The sequence below is a fragment of the Ovis aries genome, chromosome 21 (genome assembly GCF_016772045.2).
Source record: "Ovis aries strain OAR_USU_Benz2616 breed Rambouillet chromosome 21, ARS-UI_Ramb_v3.0, whole genome shotgun sequence".
Lineage (NCBI taxonomy): Eukaryota > Metazoa > Chordata > Mammalia > Artiodactyla > Bovidae > Ovis > Ovis aries.
Window position 1 is genome coordinate 15,400,247 of NC_056074.1, and position 23,467 is coordinate 15,423,713.

General features: G+C 50.2%; 2 protein-coding genes across 10 annotated transcripts in view; one reads left to right on the forward strand and one right to left on the reverse strand.

Moving 5' to 3' along the window:
- Positions 1-4,288, forward strand: part of GAB2 (GRB2 associated binding protein 2) — a 178,049-nt gene extending 173,761 nt beyond the window's left edge. For all 7 annotated transcript variants that reach the window (XM_027959276.2, XM_060403951.1, XM_060403952.1 and 4 more), the window contains one exon: positions 515-4,288. In XM_027959276.2, the coding sequence (XP_027815077.1) occupies positions 515-658 (144 nt within the window). In that variant the 3' untranslated portion in view covers positions 659-4,288. The remainder of the gene's footprint in view (positions 1-514) is intronic.
- A 794-nt stretch (positions 4,289-5,082) lies between these two features.
- Positions 5,083-23,467, reverse strand: part of USP35 (ubiquitin specific peptidase 35) — a 61,768-nt gene continuing 43,383 nt past the window's right edge. Inside the window, exons 8-12 of one of the 3 annotated variants that reach the window (XM_060403950.1) lie at positions 10,509-10,602; positions 9,513-9,619; positions 7,373-9,053; positions 6,495-6,576; positions 6,084-6,197 (exon numbers count right to left, since the gene is read on the reverse strand). In XM_060403950.1, the coding sequence (XP_060259933.1) occupies positions 6,541-6,576; positions 7,373-9,053; positions 9,513-9,619; positions 10,509-10,602 (1,918 nt within the window). In that variant the 3' untranslated portion in view covers positions 6,084-6,197; positions 6,495-6,540. Of the gene's footprint in view, positions 6,198-6,295; positions 6,577-7,372; positions 9,054-9,512; positions 9,620-10,508; positions 10,603-23,467 lie in introns of those variants that run through there. The other 2 variants (XM_060403948.1, XM_060403949.1) reach the window with 2 other exon arrangements.

Below are 23,467 nucleotides of genomic sequence, written 5' to 3' on the forward strand. Positions count from 1 at the left end.
GATGTGGGGATCGTGTGTCCCGGTCCTGAGCTCTTTGAGAATGTGCTGTCCGGGTGCAGCCTGGGAAAAGCACACCGCCCCCCACCCCCGGAAGCACACTTAGCTGCCCGGTCCAGACAGAAGCTCTGACAGTCCCCCCACCCAGGGTGGCTGTGCGTGCTCACCACGTGCCCCCACAGAGCCCTGCAGCTGGCACTTGGTGGCGCCCGGCCAATTCCTTCTCCTGGACAAGGGGCCACGGGGAGTGGGTGGAGGCCTGGACCCAGGGAAGGGCCTGGGTTCCCTCAGAACTGCAACAGCAAGAGGGTTGGCAGAGGCTGTGGCCTCGAGGAGGAGGAGGGCTGGTGCAGGGTGGAGTTCAGGCTCTACAGGCCACTTTGAGGGGGAAAAAACAGGTTGGAGAGGCAGGTAGAAGCCCGTCTCCTCGCCCCTGACACCACTCGGGAAGAGCCGCCTGTTGCTCCCCGCGTCACGGTAACTCACAGCCCCTTCACCTCCCTGGCCTGTCCTCCAGCCATCCACGTCATCGGTCACTTCCGACGAGAAGGTGGACTACGTTCAGGTGGACAAGGAGAAGACCCAGGCCCTGCAGAACACCATGCAGGAGTGGACAGACGTGCGGCAGTCCTCGGAGCCCTCCAAGGGCGCCAAGCTGTGATGCCCGCGCCAGGGAGGGGCCCGGAGGCCACTCTGCAGAGCCGGCCTGGCTGCTCGCCCTTCGCCTCTCCAGCGCGCCCTCCTGCCCACCTCCTCTCTCCTCTGCCACTCTGGCCTTCAAAGCACTTGGCATCAGGGACCCTGACCCCTTCCCCCTGGGAGGCGAGGGCCTGATCGAGGCACTTCCTCTGCCCTCTCCGGGTCCACCTTTGATTTTTATCAGCAATGGCCATCCTACCTTAGTTAGAGCTCTTGCCAAAAAGCATCCTTAAGCGTCCGCCTGCCCTTCAGACCTGAATATCTACCGGACGTGTGGGGGCGGGACCATGGCTCTGAGCCAATTCTGCACCTCACCGTCCGGCCTCCAGCTACTGGGCTCCTCGCCTCGGTCCCAGAAGAGGCCACATCATCCCGCTGACCAGGCACCCAAGGATCAGCAGGCCAGTGTGGACGCGGACCTCTTCGTCCCTGTCTTCCTTGGCAGAGGCGGGGCGAGGCCACCTAAAGGCGGAGGAGCCGCGGAGGAAGGTCAGAGGCCGTCTTGAGGGACAGAGGAGTTGGAGCCCGAGACACGGAAGGGCAGTGGAGCCCCGCAGGGGTTTCGGGGCAGCCCCCCACTCTCAGGAGTGGGCGATGTGGAAGGAGGGAGAGGCTGGGGACGGCCGGCCACCGAGAACACGGAGTGGGGCTCAGAGCCCAGGAGATGGGGAGACAGACGCTGTGGGGCCGGGCCCCTGGGGCCATGAAGCATCAGGCCGGCTCTGCCGTCCAGGACAGAGCGCCGACCCCGCCGGCCCGGAGGCGCCGCTCTGGACAAGGCTTGCACCGTGCTGGGCGACGGGGTGGGGGCGGGGGTGCCGGCATGGTGAGGAGGGCCGGTGGAGCTGCGGGGGGGTGACACGGGGTGCAGGGTGGGCGTGCGGGGGTGGTAGTACCGAGGGGCCACCCTGGGACAGCATGGGCGGAGGCACCTGGGGGTGCCCAGGACTGGCATGGAGACAGCGCAGCAAATGAGCTTCTGTAAGACTGGGGGCGCGGCGGGGGCGGCTAAGAGTTGGGGTGGGGGCTCTGGGAGGTCCACCCAGCGCACCTGCTGGAGAGAGAGCCCCCGGCAGTGCCGCGGAGACGCAGGCTGAGCAGAGAGGGAGCGGTGACGTCGCTGTCAGGGAGCAGCTGGCCTGGTGGCAGGCAAGGGCAGCTCCCAGGACTGACGGATGGCGGGCGGAACAGAGCCCCGAGGATGTGGCAGGGTGGCCGGTGGCTTGTGCCCTCCGACTGAGGTTTGTGCAGGGCCCAGGAAAGGTTGGGGCCTGGCCTGGTGGACGGTCAGCTCAGGTCACCCCCCATTGCTCTGTGGAGTCCCAGGTGCCCTGTAGGGCTCAGGCCTGGCTACAGGGACAGGAGACGGCAAGGCTGGAAAGGCCCCCAGGTCGGTGTCACCCCCTGCCAGGACAGAAGGGGGGCATCACCCCAGGCTCCTTCTTCCAAGTCTGGGGAGGGAGACTCATGTTATAGTTCTTGGCCAAATTTTTTAAAAGTTTCAGAGGCAACTGGGCAGACCAGATGTTTCATCCTACCCTGGGGAGAACAGGCCTTCTTCCTCCAAAAGAAATGAGTTCTGACCCTGCCTAAGGGAGGTGGCTACTGCTCACCTTTCTGCTCCTGTGAGCGTGTGTACACACGCATTCACGCCCTCGGCAGCCTGAGGCCTGACTGTACTCCGTCCTGGGAGAGAGGGTCTCAACAGGTGAGAACTCCTCCTAGTACTAGTCACATCAACTCAGTTAAGTGATGGCAGCGGCTGCTGTGGCCAGGTCTGGACTGCACACTGAGGACACAGGAGTTAATCAGACTTTGTGTTTGAGAAGGTCACGCTCAATGAGAAGAAAAAGACAAGGACACGTTGGTGACGGCCGTGAGAGACTCAAAGCTGGGGATGTGCGGAGAAGTCAAGGCCGCTTCTCCGGGAGGCTGGTGTGTGGGCAGGAGTGGGGAGGAGTGCAGATCAGGGAATGTGGTTTCTAGGGAAAGCGGGTGCCTGACTTGGCCGGAGGGGAGGAAGGGTCAGATTTTTAGAGGAAGGAGGGTGGGTCTGGGCACCAGTGGAGGAAGATGGAGAGACTTGTGCTTTGGGAACAAGAGACCTTTGGGAGTATGGGCCCAGGCCAGACCCTCAGCAGCAGCAAGGCCTTGGTGTTCGCACAGCTGAAGTGGTGATGGTGGCAGTGGCCTACCCTGGGCAGGGTTTGGTAGGTCACTGCCCAGCCGTGTCCCTTTAGGGCTTTCTGCAGACAGTCTCATACGGCAGGGCTTTGAATGGTACCCCCACCCCCACACAAGAGGCTACAGGTGGGCCCAGGTAGGGATGCGTCAGTTCCCGGTATCACTCCCTATTGATCATCAGGTGCCCTAATGATGTCAGTGTTTTCCGAATGTGCCATAAGGTGAGTGAGACTGATTGGAGTCCCGAGAGATGGAGGTGTTCAAATCTAACCTCCAGGGAGGCCTCCCTCCAGCTCTTGGTTCCTCCAACCCCCAAACCCTTAGGGTGGAGGTGGGAGCAGAGACCAGAGGAAGTACAAGAGGAGCAGAGACTGCTGAAGGCAGAGACGTGGGGCTCAAAAGCCCCAGGTACCAAGTGTCTGACATTCCCGTTGGTGGCTCAGAGTTCGCCTCTGAGTGCGGTGGCCTGGCGCGGACGGAGACCCCAGGAAGCCCTGCATCGGCCAGCAGAGCCCCCTCCTGCCTGGGGCTCCCAGGAGCAGCAGCTGTCCCCTCCCGGTCCAGCTCCCCCGCTCTGCGGGGTCAAAGGCAGGGAGGAGTGCCTGCAGGGAGCTGTGTCTCTTCCCCACCTGGCTGCTCCCTGCTCTGTGACTGTCTCAAGGGCCAGTTAACCCAGTGCCCTCTCTAGACCTGATTGCAGTAACTTTTACATTCGAAACTGTTCAACTGCATCCCATCCCTAGGACAGAAGCACAACGGTTCTCAGCCTGCCCCGGGGCTAAGGCCCCCAGCGGTGGCCACCCCACCCTGCCCTGCCCATGGCCCTCTGACGGAGCTCCGGAAGCTGGAAGCAGGGCGCAGGGCAGGAGGGAAGTCGGTGTGTCCTTCCCCTCTCCGTCCGTCCGTCCTTCTGCGCACAGCGAGGGTCAGAGGCTGCGCACAGGAGCGCTCAAGCTGCCGCCTTCCAAAACTCAGCTATTCGGGGGGCCAGTGGGCCGCCTGCTGCGGGGCTGGCGTGTATTTGGTGGTGTGTGTTCTTACGTGTTTGTTGGTTACACGTGTCTTGAAATGTAGAATCATTTTCACGGAATCATTGCTTTATCAAGAAGAGAAAATGGGCTAGAAGAAGTCCACTCTTAGGTTTCTGGCCCTGTTACCATTTAAAATTGACATTTAATTTTTCAAATTGCTGTTGGTGCCTAATCACTTAAGTTATTAATTTATTGTTTTCTTTAAAAAAAAAAATTGTAACATGTATTTATCCTGTGAGTAGGTCTGGGGTGGGATGGGAATGCGTTCACAGGCGTCCTGTTTTTGCGGTGGGGACACATGGTACAGGCCTGGAGCTTGCAGGGCCCTTGTTACTGGAGTGGCGGAGCTAGATGACAATAAAGTCCGTGAGAAGCAAGCAGAGAGGCTGCGGCATCTGCCTCGTCCAGGGGGTGGGCAGCGGGCTTCACAGGACACCGGTCCTCGGCCAGACAGTCCGCCCCCATCCCCGGCCACGCCACCTTCCACTCAACAGGAGATGACTGGGGGCCTTTCCTGGCTGTAAGAACAAGTGCAAATCCTCCTCACCTTGGAATCTGTATTCCTGGTGTGTGAAATGGAAGCAATAGCAACCTCTGCCCGCTCATCTTTCTTCAAAGGCGCGCTGGACCACAGAGGTGAGTTCTAAGCATGACCGTTCGGTCTCTGACAGACCTGTCAGCCCACCTGCGCTGGTCCCTGACTCTCAGGGCTCCGTGGGCTTTGGGGCCAAAGCTCAGCTCTTCCACTGTAGCCCAGGAAGCCCCTGGCCAGGCAGTCACTGTGCCAGGTTCCCAGATGGGCGGGCCCTGAGGGCTGCAGGCTGCTTTGCTCCTGGCCTGAGCCCACCCACCCAGGTTATCAGGGGTAAGAAAGGAGTGTGGGAGCAGCCGCGAGCTCCAGGCAGCCAGCCCGGAGCTGATCGATGAATCCGTCTACAGTGTCCTGTCCGGGCGGCCCCAGCCTGTGCACCCGTCTCTCCAGAGTCAAACCCCACCCCCCATTCCAGGCACATCCCACCAGGCCTCACATTTACACAGCACTTCCGTGCAGGGCACACTCACCTCCCCGGTGCAGCACGCAGGTCAGCAGGGCAAGGGGGTGTCCCTGCCTTCCTGCCCAGAGACCGCGAGAAGCCATGGCTAGAGCGGGAGGAACGACAGCTTTGAAGGCTTCAGAGAACCTCTTTTTATTCCTGTTTGAGACCCTGGTTCTCTCCTCTCCGTTTAGAAAGGGTACAGCAGTGTCAGGGCACAACGCGGGCAGTATCTGCTCCTCACCAGACCGCCCCCACCAGCCCCGGGGACCGTGACCAACAGCTGAGGCGCTGAGCCAGCCAGCGTCCCTCAGGACAGACGTCGTGAGACACACACACACACTTGCAGTAAAATAAGGCCTCTCTCTCATACCCAGAAGGGGGGATCTCAGGCACTGAGGCGGGAGATGGGGCTAAGGGGCCGTCCGTCCCCTCCGCATTGCGGCTGGACACCCTCCGCATTGCGGCTGGACACCCTCCACATTGCGGCTCGGGGCTGGCGGGGCTGGGGGGCCTCTCTGACCCCACGCCAGCCCGCTTCCCACCTACGCTCCTCACAAGGGGACAGCGTCAGCACCCACGCACATCGCCTCAGGCCCCTCAGAGAAGCACGATGCGGCCGGAGGGGCGACACGCAGCCCCTTGTTTGTGCTGGGGCTGGGACCCTCCTCGGGTCTGTACTATAGAGAGACAGAATTGTCTGAAAGGAGCTGGAAGGGAACTGCTGCTTGATGGCAAATACGGGGCAGGGGCTGAGGCCCAGAGAGTGTCCATCTCAGCTAATCCAAGCTGACCACAACTCGGGTGCAAGTCTTAAGGGGGCTGATCCCAGCGTCGGGGCCTGAGGGCAGTTTAAGGGACCCGGGTCTCACCTCCGCCTCTGAGTCTCTGTGCCTGCCAGGCTGAGGCTGGCAGCCCCTGCTCCATCGCTTTCGCCCTTGGAAGGGGCTGCCTCCATAGCCTCCCCCAGACCCCACCTGGCCGAGCGCCTCTGCCCGGGACCTGGGCCCCCCACCCCGAGGTCGGCTGTGGCACCCCACAAGTGCGAGCAGGCCAGGGCGGGGGGGTGGATCGAGGGTTCCCATTAGAAGACCAGTCTGTGGAAGTCACCACCGCTGCCACCTGCAGGGCTGCAGCCCCCGGGAGGGCCTTTGTCCTCATCTTTGTCGTCGTCAAAGCCCCTCCGCCAGTGCGGGGACGCGGGGAGTGCGGAGATGTAGGCCGCCCTGCTCCGCGCCTCCTTCTCCTGCTCCTGGAAACACAGATGGGGATGGAGCAGGAGGTTTCAAACGTAGGCTCCGAAGCCACAGTGCTCCCTTCACCACCCACAACCACCCCCCACCCCCCGTCCCTACCCGCCGCTGCGGCCACCCAGCCCTTCGGAGCTTCACCCCTGTGGAGGGAGCACCTCAGCTTCCCCCCAGGGATACTCCTGCTCAGCCGGAGGATGGGAGGGCTGGACCCACAGCCATCCTGTATCTAGGTTTCGAAACCATTCCTCCTCCCCTCCCAGTATAAACTCCCAGCACCCTGGAGAAAAGGAACTCACTTCCACTGACTAGACTGAACTTCTCCCAGCACCTCACTTCTATTGACTAGACTGAACAGCGGACAGAGGCCTCAGGTGGCACCTGGAGGAGACAGTCCAGAGACTTCAAAGGTCAACTCCTACCCCACCAGGACCTCTCTGCAGGCTTCCTTCCTCTTGAAGCAGGAGGGACAGACTCTGCCGAGGAGAAAGCTCTCCCTCCTGCCGCACTGGGGCCAGCCCTGGAGACCCCTCACCACTGGCCGCAGACCCAGTGTCCCCCACCCAGGTGCCGCTGGCCAGGGTGCAGGTGTGACCACCCCAGCTGTTCACGGCAGCATGCCTCACGCTGCTCAGAGTTCCAGTTGCTAAGTACTTTGATGCCACCCTAGACTCTTAGGAGTGGAGTTGGCACAGTGAGAGGGCAACCCTCCCAAAGGCCTCCCCCACCCGCTCGTATCCACTACTCACTCACAGAGCCCCTCCAGCACACAACAGCTTAATAAAGAAACAGTGGTTCCTAATGTGTGTTGAAAAGACCCTGATGCCTGGAAAGATGGAAGGCAGGAGGAGAAGGGGACGACATAGGATGAGATGGCTGGATGGCATCACCGACTCGATGGACATGAGTTTGAGTGAACTCCGGGAGTTGGTGATGGACAGGGAGGCCTGGCGTGCTGAGATTCATGGGGTCACAAAGAGTCAGACACAGCAACTGAACTGAACTGAATGTGTGTCCCTCTAAAGCAGGAGGTCTGCCTGGCCCACTGATTTCCCCCCCCCCCCCCCAGCACTGAGTGAGGTGAGTGGATCAAAGGAAAAAGGAAGAGACTCTGAGAAAGGAGCAGCCACTTAATCGGAGCCGGTGGGCTGCTGGAAGCCCGTGGGGGTCTGCTCACCTGCAGGAAGAGAATGTTGTCTTTGGAAATGGCTTCCATCAAGTCCTTGTGGAGGGTGGGCTCGGCCCGGGGGCGGGGCGAGCCAGGCTCGGCCTCGGGCCCCTCCTCGGGTCGCTGCCGGTAGAAGAGCACGTAGGCCGTGTCCTTGGGGAAGAAGGAGGTGACGTTGCTGACAGACTCGAAGGAGGAGAAGGACACCCGGGTGTCGTTGAACAGGTACCACTGGTTGTCGGGCTCGGGCCGCTCGGCGGCTCCCGCGGCCGGGGCGGGGCGGGCGGCGCCCTCGCGGGCGTAGCAGTAGTAGTGGCCGCTCTCGGAGGACAGTCCCGAGTGCACCACCACGCTGCACAGGTCATAGGCCTGGCCCCGGCCCCCGGCCAGCGGCAGGCGCAGCAGCAGCGGCACGGACACGTCATCCAGGATCTTGCGGCGCCGCATGGTGCGCAGGTCGAAGGAGAAGCGCAGCAGCGTCAGGATGAGGTAGCGCGGGCCCTGGCTCAGCTCCACCACCTTCTCGGCGTCCTGCAGGGATGCGCACGACTCGCAGTGGTAGCGGTTCTCCGACGTCAGCCTCTCAGGCGACAGGAAGTAGTTGACCAGGTCCAGGACCGAGCGGGAGCCGTCCCCGGAGGCGGCCGCAGCACTCTGGAGGGTCCCTGGGCCCGGGCCGGCCGCCGCCTCCTTCTCCTGGGCCTCCTTCTCTTTCTCCTCCTTCACCTTCTCCTTCACCACCTCCTTCACCTCCTCCTCCTCGTCGTCCTGGGCCGCCCTCTCCTCCTCCATCTCCTTCTCCTCCTCCACCTTCTCCTTCTCTCGCTCCTCCTCCACCTTCTCCTCCACCTTCTCCTCCTCCTTCTCCTCCTCCTCCACCTTCTCCTTCACCTCCTCCTCCACCTTCTCCTTCACCTCCTCCTCCACCTTCTCCTCCTCCTCCACCTTCTCCTTCACCTCCTCCTCCACCTTCTCCTTCACCTCCTCCTCCACCTTCTCCTCCTCCTCCACCTTCTCCTCCTCCTCCACCTTCTCCTTCACCTCCTCCTCCACCTTCTCCTTCACCTCCTCCTCCACCTTCTCCTCCTCCTCCACCTTCTCCTTCACCTCCTCCTCCACCTTCTCCTTCACCTCCTCCTCCACCTTCTCCTCCTCCTCCACCTTCTCCTTCACCTTCTCCTCTGCCTCCGCCTTCTCCTCCCCCTCCTCCTCTCCCGCCGCAGCCTCCTCCTCTGTGCTCTCCCCCCTCTCCACCTTCTCCTCCTGCCCGCTCTGCCCCCCGAGGCCGTGGGGGCCCAGGCCCTCCATGTCCAGGATGGTGGGGGGGACGCCCCCCGTGATGCAGTGCTTCCTCTGCCGCTGAGGCCCGGCGCTGCCCGGCTCCTGGGCGCCGGCGTCCTCCGCGGGGAGCAGCACTGAGCCCAGGCGGCGGCGGCGGTGGTGGTGATGGTGGTGGTGGCGGCGGCAGCGCTCGGGCGGGGGGAAGGCGAGCGAGAGGTCCGTGAAGGCCTCCTCCCTGGAGGAGACGTTCAGGCAGCGGAGGCAGCATATCCGAGTCACGATCTTGCCCCCGAACATCTTCTCCACGGAGGTGGCGCTCGGGACGGGGGGCTCCTCGGGCGGCGAGGGCGAGCTCGACTGCTTGAGCTTCTGGCAGATCCTCGTCCCGGTCTTCTCCTCTTCGTGCAGCCTGGTGCGGGGAGGAAAGGGCTTTCGTCCACACGCACGGGTCACACACGTTTACACACGTGCAGCAGGCGGCACAGGGGACACACTTGCATGTGTACTAGGTGGCATCCGTGCACGTGTACTCAGGACAAGCACGCACACGACATACTTAACCGTCATAAAGCTCACAAACCTGCCACAAAAAGCTGTGTGCGTGCCCCCAGAGTGCTGATGAGAAAACACACACGTGCACACTCAGGCAAGCACAGCACAGTGTACATACACACACTTACCCTCCCCGGTCATGCTTCACGTCAGCACCTCCAGAACGTCCCCCCACCCGCAGCTCCTGTCCCCATCTTCTCCAAGCCTTCCACGAGCGCCGGGCCACACCCCAGTTTCCAGGAAGAGACAGCACCGCCCAGGGCCACGGGGCTTCCCCCAGCACCCTCTCCAGACGCAGAGCCCCCGCCTCCCCTACCGATCCAGCAGGTACTTCAGGTACTCCGAGCAGTCCTGCTGGGTGCCGGGGCTGAACCAGGGTGTCCAGGATGCAGACAGGAAGTTCTCTGGAGAAATGGCAGGACGCTGCAACCAAAGCAGGAGACAGACGAGTCAGGAGCTGGGGGGCCACTCACCAACCAGCTCCACAGCATGCCGTGCCTGAGGGTCGCTCTGGGGAGTCACTGCCCCAAACTCCCAGCCTCCCCATTCATTCCCAGCTGTCCGTCCCTGACTTTTTCCATCCTACCAAGTCCATGCCGCCTAAGAGCACGGCATCCACATAGAGAAACAGTCCTCCAGGAGTCTGTTCTTCCCTTGTTTGTTGCCCTTCCCTCTGCCTGAAACACCCTTTCCCCTATCAGAAGCTTAGCTAAAAGTTCAAGTCCCAGATGCAGGGACCCTGTCCCATGCAGTCCTCCAACGGCTACCATCCCCCTCATGATCAACCTCTCCCTACCCTGTGTGGAAACCACACACGCCTCGTTCTCTGCTTAAGAACTACAGGTCCATCTTCCCCACCAGACTGTGTCCTGTGAAAGCATGACTGTGGCTGACGCACCTCCATGCCCCTGCCCCTGCAGAGGGCCTGGTCAAGGCCCTTAGGTTCCATGAGGGCAGAAGCAGTGAATAAAACATACAGCCCTCAGGGTGCCTGGCAGTGTGAGTGCTCCAAAATGACAGCTGGCCAACAGAGCAACACCTCATACGGCGGACTGGACCACCGATGGGAGCGATGTGGGCAGCACTACACCGGGGGGCTCCGCCGGCAAGCCCTCTCCTGCCCAGTCAGGGCACTGAGCCAGCCCCATGGGTCTGCCCGTGAACCCACGCCTGCCTGGACTGGGGCCCAACAGCTTACAGCAAGCAGGGGCCCGGAGGCAGGTGCAGGCAGGCTCCAATGAAGGCAAGGCATCAGACCAGGCCTCCTCTCCAGCATCCCCCGCCTCCCACACCCTGCTCCCCCTGGACTCACCTGGCTGTGCTCCAGGAAGGCGAAGAGCCACTGCAGCTTCGTCATCAAGGGCTGCGAGTTGTGTTCGGTCAAACGGAGCACACAGTGTCTGAAACTTCAAAACAGAGCACCCAGAGTTAAGCCGGGGCACCCAAAGAGCCTGTAACTCACCCACACTGTGGCAATCCAAGACCTCCAGGCCACAGGCAGGACATACACTTGGAGCTCAACTCTGGGCCAGAAGCCGGGCAGGGGGGCAGGTGAACAACTCCAGTTCTAACAGCCCCTGACTCCAAGATCTGAATGTCCTAAGGTTCTAATATTTGAACTCTCAGACACGCTCCAGAGTCCATGCCAATATCACCACCAGCCGCTCGCACCCTCCGCCCTGCATTCCTGGGTGATGGTGTTCAGACCATCCAGAGTAGCAGGCCCCCACTCCAACCAGAGTCCCTTCCCCTAGGACCACCCCCAAGTTGTTCCTCTTTCCTCGAATGAGCAAGGCAGGGGTCAATGTGAAGAATATGCTGGAAAAAAAGAGGGCGCTGTGGGAGTAGGCTGGGGCTCTTGACACATCTGATCCTATGGGAGATGAGAAGAAGCCCTTCCTGACAACCACATCTCCTGGAGCAAGCCAATTCCCAGGCCCCAGCTGAGTTCCTGTTCTCACAAAAAGCTCTGAGCATACAGGTCAGGCATCTCTCCAGCCTGCACGCACTGTACGGGGCAGTGTAATCAAAGTGTGGTCCACTTAGCAGGCTGTGACAAAGCAAGTTCAGAGAGAGCATTTAGAAACTTGTATATGTGAAGTCAAGTGGGCCTTAGGAATCATCACTACAAACAAAGCTAGTGGAAGTGATGTAATTCCAGCTGAGCTATTTCAAATCCTAAAAGATGATGCTGTGAAAATGCTGCACTCAATATGTCAGCAAATTTGGAAAACTCAGCAGTGGCCCCAAGACTGGAAAAGGTCAGTTTTCATTCCAATATCAAAGAAAAGCAATGCCAAATATTGTTTAAACTACCATACAATTGCACTCACTTCACATGCTAGGAAGGTCATGCTCAGAATCCTCCAAGCTTAGCTTCAATATGTGAACCAAGAACTTCCAGATGTACAAGGTGGATTTAGAAAAGGCACAGGAACCATAGATCAAATTGCCAACATTCACTGGATTGTACAGAAAGCAAGGGAATTCCAGAAAAACATCTACCTCTGATTCATTGACTACAATAAAGCCTAGCCGATGAAGGCTTTGACTGTGTGGACCACAACAAACTGTGGAAAATTCTTAAAGAGATGGAAATAACAGACCACCTTACCTGCCTGAGAAACCTGTGTGCATGCTGGTCAAGAAGCAACTGTTAGAACTGGACACGGAACAATGGACTGGTTAAAAATTGGGAAAGAAGTACATCAAGGCTGTTTATTGTCACCCTGCTTATTTAACTTCTATTCAGAGTTACATCATGTGAAATGCTGGGCTGGATGAAGCTCAAGCTGGAATGAAGATTGCCAAGAAAAATATCCATAACCCCAGATATGCAGATGACACCATCCCTATGGCAGAAAGCAAAGAGTAACTAAAGAGCTTCTTGATGAAGGTGAAAGAAGAGAGTGAAAAAGCTGGCTTAAAACTCAGCATTCAAAAAAACCTTAAGATCATGGCGTCCAGTCCCACTACTTCATGACAAATAGTTGGGGAAACAATGGAAACTCTGACAGACTTTATTTTCTTGGGGTCCAAAATCACCACAGACAGTGATTGCATCCTTGAAATTAAGAGACACTTGCTCCTTGGAAGAAAAGCTATGACAAACCTAGACAGCGTATTAAAAAGCAGAGAAATTACTTCGCCGACAAAGGTCTATATAATCAAATTATGGTTTTCCACCCAGTCATGTACAGATGTGAGAGTTGGACCACCAAGAAGGCTCAGCACTGAAGAATTGATGCTTTCTAACTGTGGTGTTGGAGAACTCTTGAGAGTCCCTTGGACAGCAAGGAAATCACATCAATCCTAAAGGAAATCAACCCTGAATATTCGTTGGAAGGACTAATGCTGAAGCTCCAATATTTTGGCCACCTGATGCAAAGAGCTGACTCATTAGAAAAGATCCTGATGCTGGGAAAGACTGAAGGCAGGAGGAGAAGGGGACAACAGAGGATGAGATGATTGGATGGCATCACCGACTCAATGGACATGAATTTGAGGAAACTCCAGGAGAGGACATGAATTTGAGGAAACTCCAGGAGAGGACAGGGCAAGCTGGTATGCTGCAGTAAATGGGGTCACAAAGAGCCAGACACGGCTGAGCCACTGAGCAACAATAACAACCTATTAGAAAGGCCAAAATCCATACACTATAGACACTATGTATAAAAAAGATAACTAATTAGATCCTATTGTATAGCTCAGGGAACTCTACTCAGTGCTCTGTGGTGACCTACATGAGAAGGAAATCCAAAAAAGAGGGGGTATATATATACATAGAGTTGATTCACTCTGCCGTACAGTAGGAACTAACACAACAGTAGCAAGCAACTATATTCCAGTAAGTACTAATTTTTTTTTAAAAAAGAAAGGCCAAAATCCTGAACACTGACAACACCAAATGCTAGCAAGGACGGAGAACAACAGGAATTCTCATTTATTGCTGGTGGAAATGTAAAATAGTATAGCTACTTTGAAGAAAGTTTTCCAGTTTCTTACACAACCAGATACACTCTCACCATCCTATGCAGCAATCATACTCTTTGGTATCTACCCTAAGAAGGTGAAACCTTATGTCCACACAAAAACTTGCACAAGTATGTTGATGCAAGCTTCATTCATAACTGCCAACTGTGAAGCAACAAAATACCCTATATCCTTCAACAGGTTAATGGATAAATGGAACTGTGGTACATCCTGACACTGGACAGTTTCCAGTGCTAAAAAGAAATGAGCTCTCAAGCCATGAAAAGAAATGGAGGAACTTTAAATGCATATTCCTAAGTTAAAAAACTCAATCTGAAAAGACTACATACTATATGATTCCAATTGTATGATTCTGAAAAAGGCAAAACTATGAAAACAGTAAGAAGGTTGCCAGGAGTTGGAAGGGGATGAACAGATAGAGCAGAGGATTTTTAAGGCAGTGAAAATACACTAAATGAACCTCTGGGACAACACTAAACACACCAACATTTTCATTATAGGGTCCCAGAAGGGGGAGAGAGAAAAGGCCTGAGAAAATATTTTAAGAGATAATAGCTGAAAACTTCCCTAATATGGGAAAGGAAAAAGTCCCATACAGGATAAACCCAAGGAGGAACAGACTGAGACATATATTAATCAAACTGACAAAAGTTAAAGACAGAAAATATTAAAAACAACAAGGGGAAAGCAACAAATAACATAAAATGGAATCCCTATAACTTTATCAGCTGATTTTCCAGCAGAAACTCTGCAGGCCAGAAGGGAGTGGTATGGTATAGTTAAAGTAATAAAAGGGAGAAAACTGCAACCAAGAATACTCTACCCAGCAAGGCTCTCATTCAGATTTGACAGAGAAATCAAAAGTTTTATAGACAAGCAAAAACTAGGAGAATCTAGCACCACCAAACCAGCTTTACAACAAATGTTAAAGGAATTTCTCTAAGTAGAAAAGGCTACAACTAGAAATAAGAAAATTATGAATGGGACAGTTCACTGGTAAAGGCAAACATACAGAAAGGTAAGAAATCATCTACTCACAAATATGATATCATGACCAGCAAAAACGTTAAGAAGAGAAGAGCAGAAATGCAGCATATTGGAAATGCATGGGAAATTAACAGACTAGCAACTTAAAAAACAATCTTGTAGAGACTGTTATATCAAAACCTCATAGTAATGTAAGAATTGAATCGCCTTTCTATGTCCGACACAGAATACAGCATGCTTGGGGCTGGTGCCCGGTGATGACCCAGAGAGATGTTATGAGGAGGGAGGTGGGAGGGGGGGTTCATGTTTGGGAACGCATGTACACCCGTGGTGGATTCATGTCAATGTATGGCAAAACCAATACAGTATTGTAGAGTAAGATAAAGTAAAAATAAAAATTAAAAAAAAATAAAAAAATAATAGAAAAAAAAACCCTCATAGTAACTGCAAACCAAGTCTATACTACATACACACATTAAAAAAACAAAAAGGAATCCAAACTCTACACTAAAGATAGTCAACAAATCACAAGAGAAGAAAGCAAAGAAGATGGGAAGGGAAAAGACCTACAAAAATGAAGTTAAAACAACAAAATGGCGATAAGAACATTCATATTGATAATTACCTTAAATATAAATGGATTAAATGCTCCAGCCAAAAGACACAGACTGGCTGAATGGATACAAAATGAGTCCCATATATACCTTGTCTACATGAAACTCACTTCAGATCTAGGGACACATATGACTGAAAATGAGGAGATGGAAAAAGGCATTCCATGCAAATAAAAATCAAAAGAAAGCTGGAGTAGCTCATCAGACAAAATAGACTTCAAAATAAAGACTGTTATAAGAGACAAAGAAGGACACTGCATAATGATCAAAGGATCAATCCCAGATTCAACAATTGTAAATATGTGTGCCCAACATAGGAGTACCTCAATATATAAGGCAAATGCTAACAGCCATAAAAGGAGAAACCAACTGTAGTACAAGAATAGTAGGGGACTCTAACCCTCCCCACACACTTCCATCAAAGGGCAGATCATCCAAACAGAAAATTAAGAGAGAAATAATGGCCTTGCATGACATATTAGACAAAATGGACTTAACTGATATTCAGAGAGCATTCTATCCAAAAGCAAAATACAAATTCTTTTTTAAGTGCAGGTGGAACGTCTCCAGGATTGACCACATGCTGGGCCACAAGGCAAGCCTTGGTAAATTTAAGAAAACTTGGAATCATATCAAGCATCTTTTCTGACAACAACACTACAGGATTAGAAGTACTGACCACAGGGAGAGATCAAGATGTTGGAGCAGTAGGACATGAAGCTCACCCTCTGCCACAAATACACCTATATGTGAAATCATTCTCACAGAATATCTACTGAACACTGACAGAAGGCCTCAGACTGGCTAAAAAGGCAAAAAAAAAAAAAAAACAAAAAAAAAAACCCACAAACCTCCATGTAACTGGGTAGGGAAAAAAGCAAGCAAGCAAGACAGGAATTGGGATGAGATGTTTACCACTGGGTGGGAGCTATAAAGGAGGAAAGACTTCTGCAACCTGGGAAGCCTCCTCACTGGCAAGGAGACCAGCCAGGATGGAAGGGGAGCCTCGTGGCCTCACAGGAGAGCGCAGCGGGCTGTTCTTGGCAGCCGGAGCAGAGGAAGAACTGCACAGTCAGTACCACCAGGCACTCCTCAGCCTGAGTGCAAGTCCACTGGGGCTGGCAGGGGCGGGGTGCTGGAACTCAGGCTTCGGGTATCAGAAGCGGGGAGAGGACTGGGGCTGGAATCCAGTGTGACTACACCTGGTGGTGTATGACTACCAGTCTGTGGCAAGTAGATATAGGAAGGGGTTAACGTGCTTGAAAACCAGGGTAACCAAAAAACATACAATAAATTCACACACACACACACAAAGAAGGGAACTATAATACAAAAGAAAATCATCAAACCACAACAGGAAAAAGAAAGGGACAAAGAAGAAATATAAATCAACAGGGAGACTTCCCTGGTGGTCCAGCGGCTGAGACTCCAGGCTCCCAGTGCAGAGGGCCAGGGCTCGATCCCCGATCAGGGAGCTAAATCACACAGCCACAGCTAACAGTTTACATGCCGCAACTATAAGATAGAGCCTGCCGCAACAAAGACCCAGCACAGCCAAGTAAATAAATGAACAGGAAAACAAGGTTTAAATGGCAATAATGATAATAATACAGATCTATAAATAATTAACTTGAATGTCAATGGACTAAATATACTCCAATCAAAAGACACAGAATGGAAGGCTGGATGAAAAGACAAGAGCCTTCAATATGCTGCCTATAAGTGACCCACTTTAGAGCAAAGGACACACAAAGATTGAAAGCGAGGTGATGGGAAAATATATTTCATGCAAATAGAAATGAAACGAAAGCAGGGGTGTCAATACTGTCATCAGACAAAACAGACTTCAAAGCAAAGATCATAAAACATTGTCTAGCTGCGATTCATGGGGTCGCAAAGAGTCGGACACGACTGAGCGACTGAACTGAACGGAACTGAATACAAAACGTACCAGTGTTTCCTTAGGACAGACTCCCAAGGCCATAGAAACAAAAACAAAATCAAATGAGACCTAATCAAACTTAAAAGTTTTTGCACAGCAAAGGAAACAATAAACAAAATGAAAATAACAACCTACAAAATGGAAGAAAATATTTGCATACAATGTGACCAACAAGGGCTTAATATCCAAAATATATACAAATAGCTCATACAACTCAACAACAACCACAAAAACAACCCAACGGAAAAACAGGCAGAAGACCAAAACAAACATTTCTCCAAAGCAGACAAACAGATGGCCAGTGGCATGGAAAAATGCTGTTAGGGAAATTAAATCAATAGTCTTGTTTAGGCTTCAGAGACAAAGCAGAGCAGGCCTCTGACCTAGCTTTTCACCTGCCTGGACATTGCCCTGACTTTGAGTGCCCTGACTGCCTGCTGTGAATGCAAGACTTGAGGCACCATAGATAAGACTGGAGACAAATTCTGAAATTGTTGAGCCCCTGGAGGGGTGCTGGTCAACCAAGCGCCAGGCTTAACAAGATTCCACGTTTTACAGGACAAAAAAAAACAGCATTAACATGAAACCAGAGCTGCAATCTGCTCACATATTGATGGTGTCAGTTTGCATCCAGGGATTAAACGCAGGAACCCACAACTGCAATTTTTAAAGTCTCACCCATGGAGCAGATGCACTAGCTGGGACCTTTCCCCCCAAAACCTACCTATTTGGTGATGTATCCTCTGCTGTTTCCATTTCTCTTTTCTTTTAATGTTAGTATATTGAAACCAAGCTAAATAATTCCCTAATAAATATTTGTATTATTTATTTGTATATAAGGAGTGGCTTATTTTGTTAACAAATCCTTTGAACCTGAGAGGAAAGTGAAAACAAGACACTGGTTGGCGCGGAGTAGGATTTGCGAAACAAAATGCCTCTCTTCAAGAAGAAAGAGATTAAGGTTGATGAAGTTTTTATTCCCAGATGGCAAGATTCACCTTATTGCTCATTAGCTAATGAACGGCACATATTCACTGGATTACGTGAGAACTGGAATCTTAAAAAGTGGTCCAAACCCTTAGCAGTTACTGAATGTTTGCGGCTCGCACAGACTGAAAAAGGGTAAGAATGTGACACTCTGGGTGAGACGCTGGATCCTTTTCTCTGCCTACTGCAAGGTACATGAAGCTAACTTAAAATTGTCTAAGAAGTTACAACTGGGAAAGGAATTATGAGATTTGTGAGGGCAATTGCCCATGGTACAATGCGAAAATTATACTGGCATTAAAAAAAATTGGCATTAAATCTTCACATTTTAAGTAGGCTCTCCCTTGCACCTGCCCACAGCTCTAACAGTGTCCCCCACTGCCCTCTCTCCTTTCTTTTTCCAGTTGCAGACTTGTACCTCCCCAACTCCCTGCCTCCCTCTCCATCAGCTAATTCCCTTCTAACTTCCCCTATCAGGGGAATGAGGAGACTAGCTTCCCCCACTTTAGCAAGTTTCTTTCCCCCTGCAGATTCTTCTGATCAAACAAAGACCCCACCGCCCCAGGGGAGCAATCCAAGATTTTTTATCAGCCCATCTGCCCTTGTTATCACAGTCAATTTTAGCACTATTTGGTCTATACTTCAGCTGTAAAACTGTGACTATAGAAAGATGACCTTTTTTTTTTTTTTTTTTTTTTTGACACAGGATGGCCACCATATTCTTTAGACTCTGGAGAAAAACTGGTTAAAATTTTTTTTCTCTTTGAAACTGCAAAACTGGTTCTTTTTGCATATGCAGTTAAAAAACAGCTAGCCTGTTAAAAAGCACTGCCTAGGGAATAGCTTGGTGGGTCAGACAGTAAAGAATTTGCCTGCCATTCAGGAGACCAGAGTTCGATCCCTGGGTCAGGAGATCCCCTAAAGAAAGGAATGGCAACCCACTCCAGTATTCTTGCCTGGAGAATCCCATGGACAGAGGAGCCTGGTGGGCTAAAGCCCACCACTCAGACACAACTGAGTGACTAAGCACTCACACAGGGAAAAGCTTGAAGTTAACCCTTGTATGTCTTTGAAATACACAGCCCACTTTGCCTGAGACCTCAGCCTTGGGTAAATTAGAACTTCAAGCCAAGAAAGAAAGGGTTGGGGGAGGGGTCAAAGAGACATTTTAAATCTCAAGTGGAAAACTATGAGAGCTCTGCCTGGACTTCTGTATGTCTCAGTGTGTCTTTGTTTTGGATAATATTGCTGAAGTTAATCTGCATATGAACTCTAATTCAATTGACTTAAAGCAAAGTAAGTGTTTACAAATCAAACAGTTACAAGAGAAATCAACCTAAATGAATTTCAGGTTCCCATGAACTGGGAAATAGTAAATATTTCATGGCTTCCCAGGCGGCTCTAGTGATAAAGCCTGCCAATGCAGGAGACATAAGAAACATGGGTTTGATCCCTGGGTCAGGGAGATACCCTAGCGGAAGAAATGGAAATTCACTCTAGTATTCTTGCCTGAAGAATCCCATGAACTGAGGAACCTGGTGGGTTACAGTCCATGGGGTCACAAAGAGTCAGACACAACTGAAGCGACTTATCATTAATGTTTATTTGCTAATCTAATTAAGACATGTCTTGAGTCATCAACACTGTGTAATACTTTTATTGTGCCTAGCTTTAATTTAAGCTAAATTTGTCCATAAGGAAAGTAACTCAAGTGAAGAAACTTTTAAACAAAGAAAAATGTAAATGAGACAAGAGCTTTTAGATAAATTCTATTAATTTATGAATGTTTTATTATGCTTTAGGAATGTCTGTCTAAAATAGTTTCTCCAGGTTAGAGTAACTTGAATTTCTAGAGTTGTGCTAAACTAAGTGATGAAAGTTTACTGAATAGCTAGGTCATTTCCAAATAAAATAAGATTTTAAAATATTAATCACACTAACTTCCTCTTACAGAGAAACTAAAGAGATTCTGGACTATTAATGTTTGGTGCCACTCTGAGATTTTCTCTATAAGAAAGCAAATGTTTTTAGAAATTAGCACTGGTATTTACATTCACCAATTTACAGTATTCTAATATAAAGGACAGTTCAGGGTTGCTTAAGGATAGTAGGGTGTGTGTTTTTAGTTAAAAAGAAAAGTATGAAAAATGAAATTACATTTTATTAAATAAAAAGGTCTGACTTACAGATATCTGTTTCTAAATGAACAAAGTGATTTTTCTTTTTTTAAGCAGAGGTTTATGGAAGATGGACCCCAAGAAAAGAGTTTTGTGCATAGTACAAATTTTGAGACATCAAACTGCCTTTGATAATGGATTTTAAATTTCTTTACCTCTAAAGTGATCTACATTTACCTTCAAAATCTTTTGTTACTTTGGCCAAGTAAGTAACTGTTTCACAGTGACCTATATGATCCTATGTAACTGAGTGTTATAAACCCTTTCGTAGTTTTGGCAAAACTTCCTAAAATTCTCAGTTCAGTTCAGTGGCTCAGTCATGTCCGACTCTTTGCGACCCCATGGACTGCACCACGCCAGGCCTCCCTGTCCATCACCAACTCCCAGAGTCTACCCAAACCCATGTCCATTGAGTCGGTGATGCCATCCAACCATCTTATCCTCTGTCATCCCCTTCTCCTCCTGCCCCTAATCCCTCCCAGCATCAGGGTTTTTTCAAATGAATCAGCTCTTTGCATCAGCTGGCCAAAGTATTGGAGTTTCAGCTTCAGCATCAGTCCTTCCAGTGAACATTCAGGACTGATTTCCTTTAGGATGGACTGGTTGGATCTCCCTGCAGTCCAAGGGACTCTCAAGAGTCTTCTCCAACACCACAGTTCTAAAGCATCAATTCTTCGGTGCTCAGCTTTCTCTATGGTTCAACTCTCACACCCATACATGACTACTGGAAAAACCAGAGCCTTGACTAGACAGGCCTTTGTTGGCAAAGTAATGTCTCTGCTTTTTAATATGCTCTCTAGGTTGGTCATAACTTTTCTTCCAAGGAGTAAGCGTCTTTTTATTTCATGGCTGCAGTCACCATCTGCAGTGATTTTGGAGCCCCCCAAAATAAAGTCTGACACTGTTTCCATTGTTTCTCCATCTATTTGACATGAAATGATGGGACTGGATGCCATGATCTTAGTTTTCTGAATATTGAGCTTTAAGCCAACTTTTTCACTCTCCTCTTTCACTTTCATCAAGAGGCTTTTTAGCTCCTCCTCACTTTCTGCCATAAGGGTGGTGTCATCTGCATATCTGAGGTTATTGATATTTCTCTTGGCCATCTTGATTCCAACTTGTGCTTCATCCAGCCCAGTGTTTCTCATGATGTACTCTGCATATAATGAAGTTCTTCTGATCTCTAGCTGACTTTGGGGTGCTTTAGAAGGCCCCTGAGACATCCCAAAGAGAGATATTAAACTACCTGGGTTCATTTGACATGTTAAATTACATGAGAAGTACTGTTGGAGGAGTGATAAATCTCAGGTTATACTGTATGGCTAATTTACTAATATAGATATCCTAAAATTATGTGGAATTCATAAAGATCTGATATGTTCTGATAAAATGCTGTCAATTAAAATCTACTTTTCATATAACAGTGTATGTGTCACAGCAATGACCAGGTTGCTTTGTCAACTGTAACATAATCAGATTTTATACATGCCTTCTATGGTTTCATTCTGATGCCTTTGCAAAAATACTGCTACTTCTTCAAGATTTATAGAAAAGACTTTCTAAAATAAACCAGATAAACACATTTTGTTATTAACAGTAACATGGTACCAGACTGAAATTTGTTAAGAAAACAAAGTTTTCTTAGAATGCAGCTTTGATAACAGATTGTAAATTCCTTTGCCTTTAAGTTATTTATATTTGTTTTTAAAATCTTATTTTTTTAAATATCTTATCCCTTTGGTAAAGTAAATAAGTATTATTTCACAGTAATCTCTGAAGATTATGGTACTCTGATAAAGCACTGAAGATAAAGCTCATTCTGCTTTGCTGTTGTTCAGTCGCTCAGTCATGTCCGACTCTTTGCCACCCCATGGACTGCAGCACACCAGGCTTCCCTGTCCCTTTCACTGTCTCCTGGAGTTTGCTCCTACTCATGTCCATTGAGTCACTGATGTCATCCAACCATCTCATCCTCTTTCATCCCCTTCTCCTCCTGCCTTCAAGCTTTCCCAGCACTCTCAGACTATTGCTATCCTCATGTCCTTAAAACACGGCAATAGCCTACTCCTAAATTCAGTTCAGTTCACTCACTCAGTCGTATCTGCCTCTTTGCGACCCATTGGACTACAGCACGCCAGACTTCCCTGTCGATCACCAACTCCCAGAGCTTCCTTAAACTCATGTCCATTGAGTCAGTGATGCTATCCAACTATCTCATCCAATGAGTCAGTTCTTCACATCAGGTGGCCACAAGTATTGGAGTTTCAGTCAACATCAGTCCTTCCAATGAATATTCAGGACTGATTTTCTTTAGGATGGACTGGTTGGATCTCCTTGCAGTCCAAGGGACTCTCAAGAGTCTTCTCCAGCACCACAGTTAAAAAGCATCAATTCTTCAGCACTCAGCTTTCTTTATGGTCGAACTCTCACATCCATACATGACTACTGGAAAAACCACAGCCTTGACTAGACACACCTTTGTTGGCAAAGTAATGTCTCTGCTTTTTAATATGTTGTCTAGGTTGGTCATAGCTTTTCTTCCAAGGAGCAAGCAGTAACCATCTGCAGTGATTTTGGAGCCCGCAAAAATAAAGTTTGTCACTGTTTCCATTATTTCCCCATGATGCTTCTCATGATGTACTCTGCATATGAGGTAAACAAGCAGGGTGACAATATACAGCCCTGACGTTTTCCTTTCCCAATCTGGAATCAGTCTGTTGTTCCATGTCCAGCTCTAACTGTTGCTTCTTGACCTGCATACAGATTTCTCAGGAAGCAGGTCAAGTGATCTGGTATTCCCATCTCTTTCAGAATTTTCCACAGTTCGTTGTGACCCACATAGTGCTGCGGTTCACGGGGTCGCAAAGAGTTGGACACGATTGAGCGACTAAACTGAACTGAACACATTCAAAGGCTTTTGTGTAGTCAATAAAGCAGAAGTAAATGTTTTTCTGGAACTCTCTTGCTTTTTCAATGATTCAATGGATGTTGACAATTTGATCTCTGGTTCCTCTGCCTTTTCTAAATCCAGCTTGAACATCTGGAAGTTCACGGTTCATGTACTGTTGAAGCCTGGCTTGGAGAATTTTGAGCATTACTTTACTAGCTTGTAAGATGAGTGCAATTAAATTGGGGAGTTTAAAATGTGTAAGCAATAGCTGTAAATCAAACAGTCAGGGGCTATGGGAAGCCCAAAACATCTACTTAGCTATTCTCTATTCCCTGACAAACTTATTTTTATTTGATGGGATAAAGCCTTCCCTGCCTGCAGGGTTAATACCCTTAACAATGAAAAATGTTTATGTTTCAATGAACATTAAATTCCAGTTTTGTTATTCATTTCTGAGATATAGTTCCTTGTTGTTATATTGTTTAAAATTTAATTAAGTTGTTAAAAGGACACTTTAAGTTTGTTTCTTATATCAGTAGTCAATCTTTGGATAAAGATCAGATGCTCCATGATCTACAACCAGGAGATTAACACTATGCTGGACTGGAAGAAACACAAGCTGGAATCAAGATTGCCGGGAGAAATATCAATCACCTCAGATATGCAGATGACACCACTCTT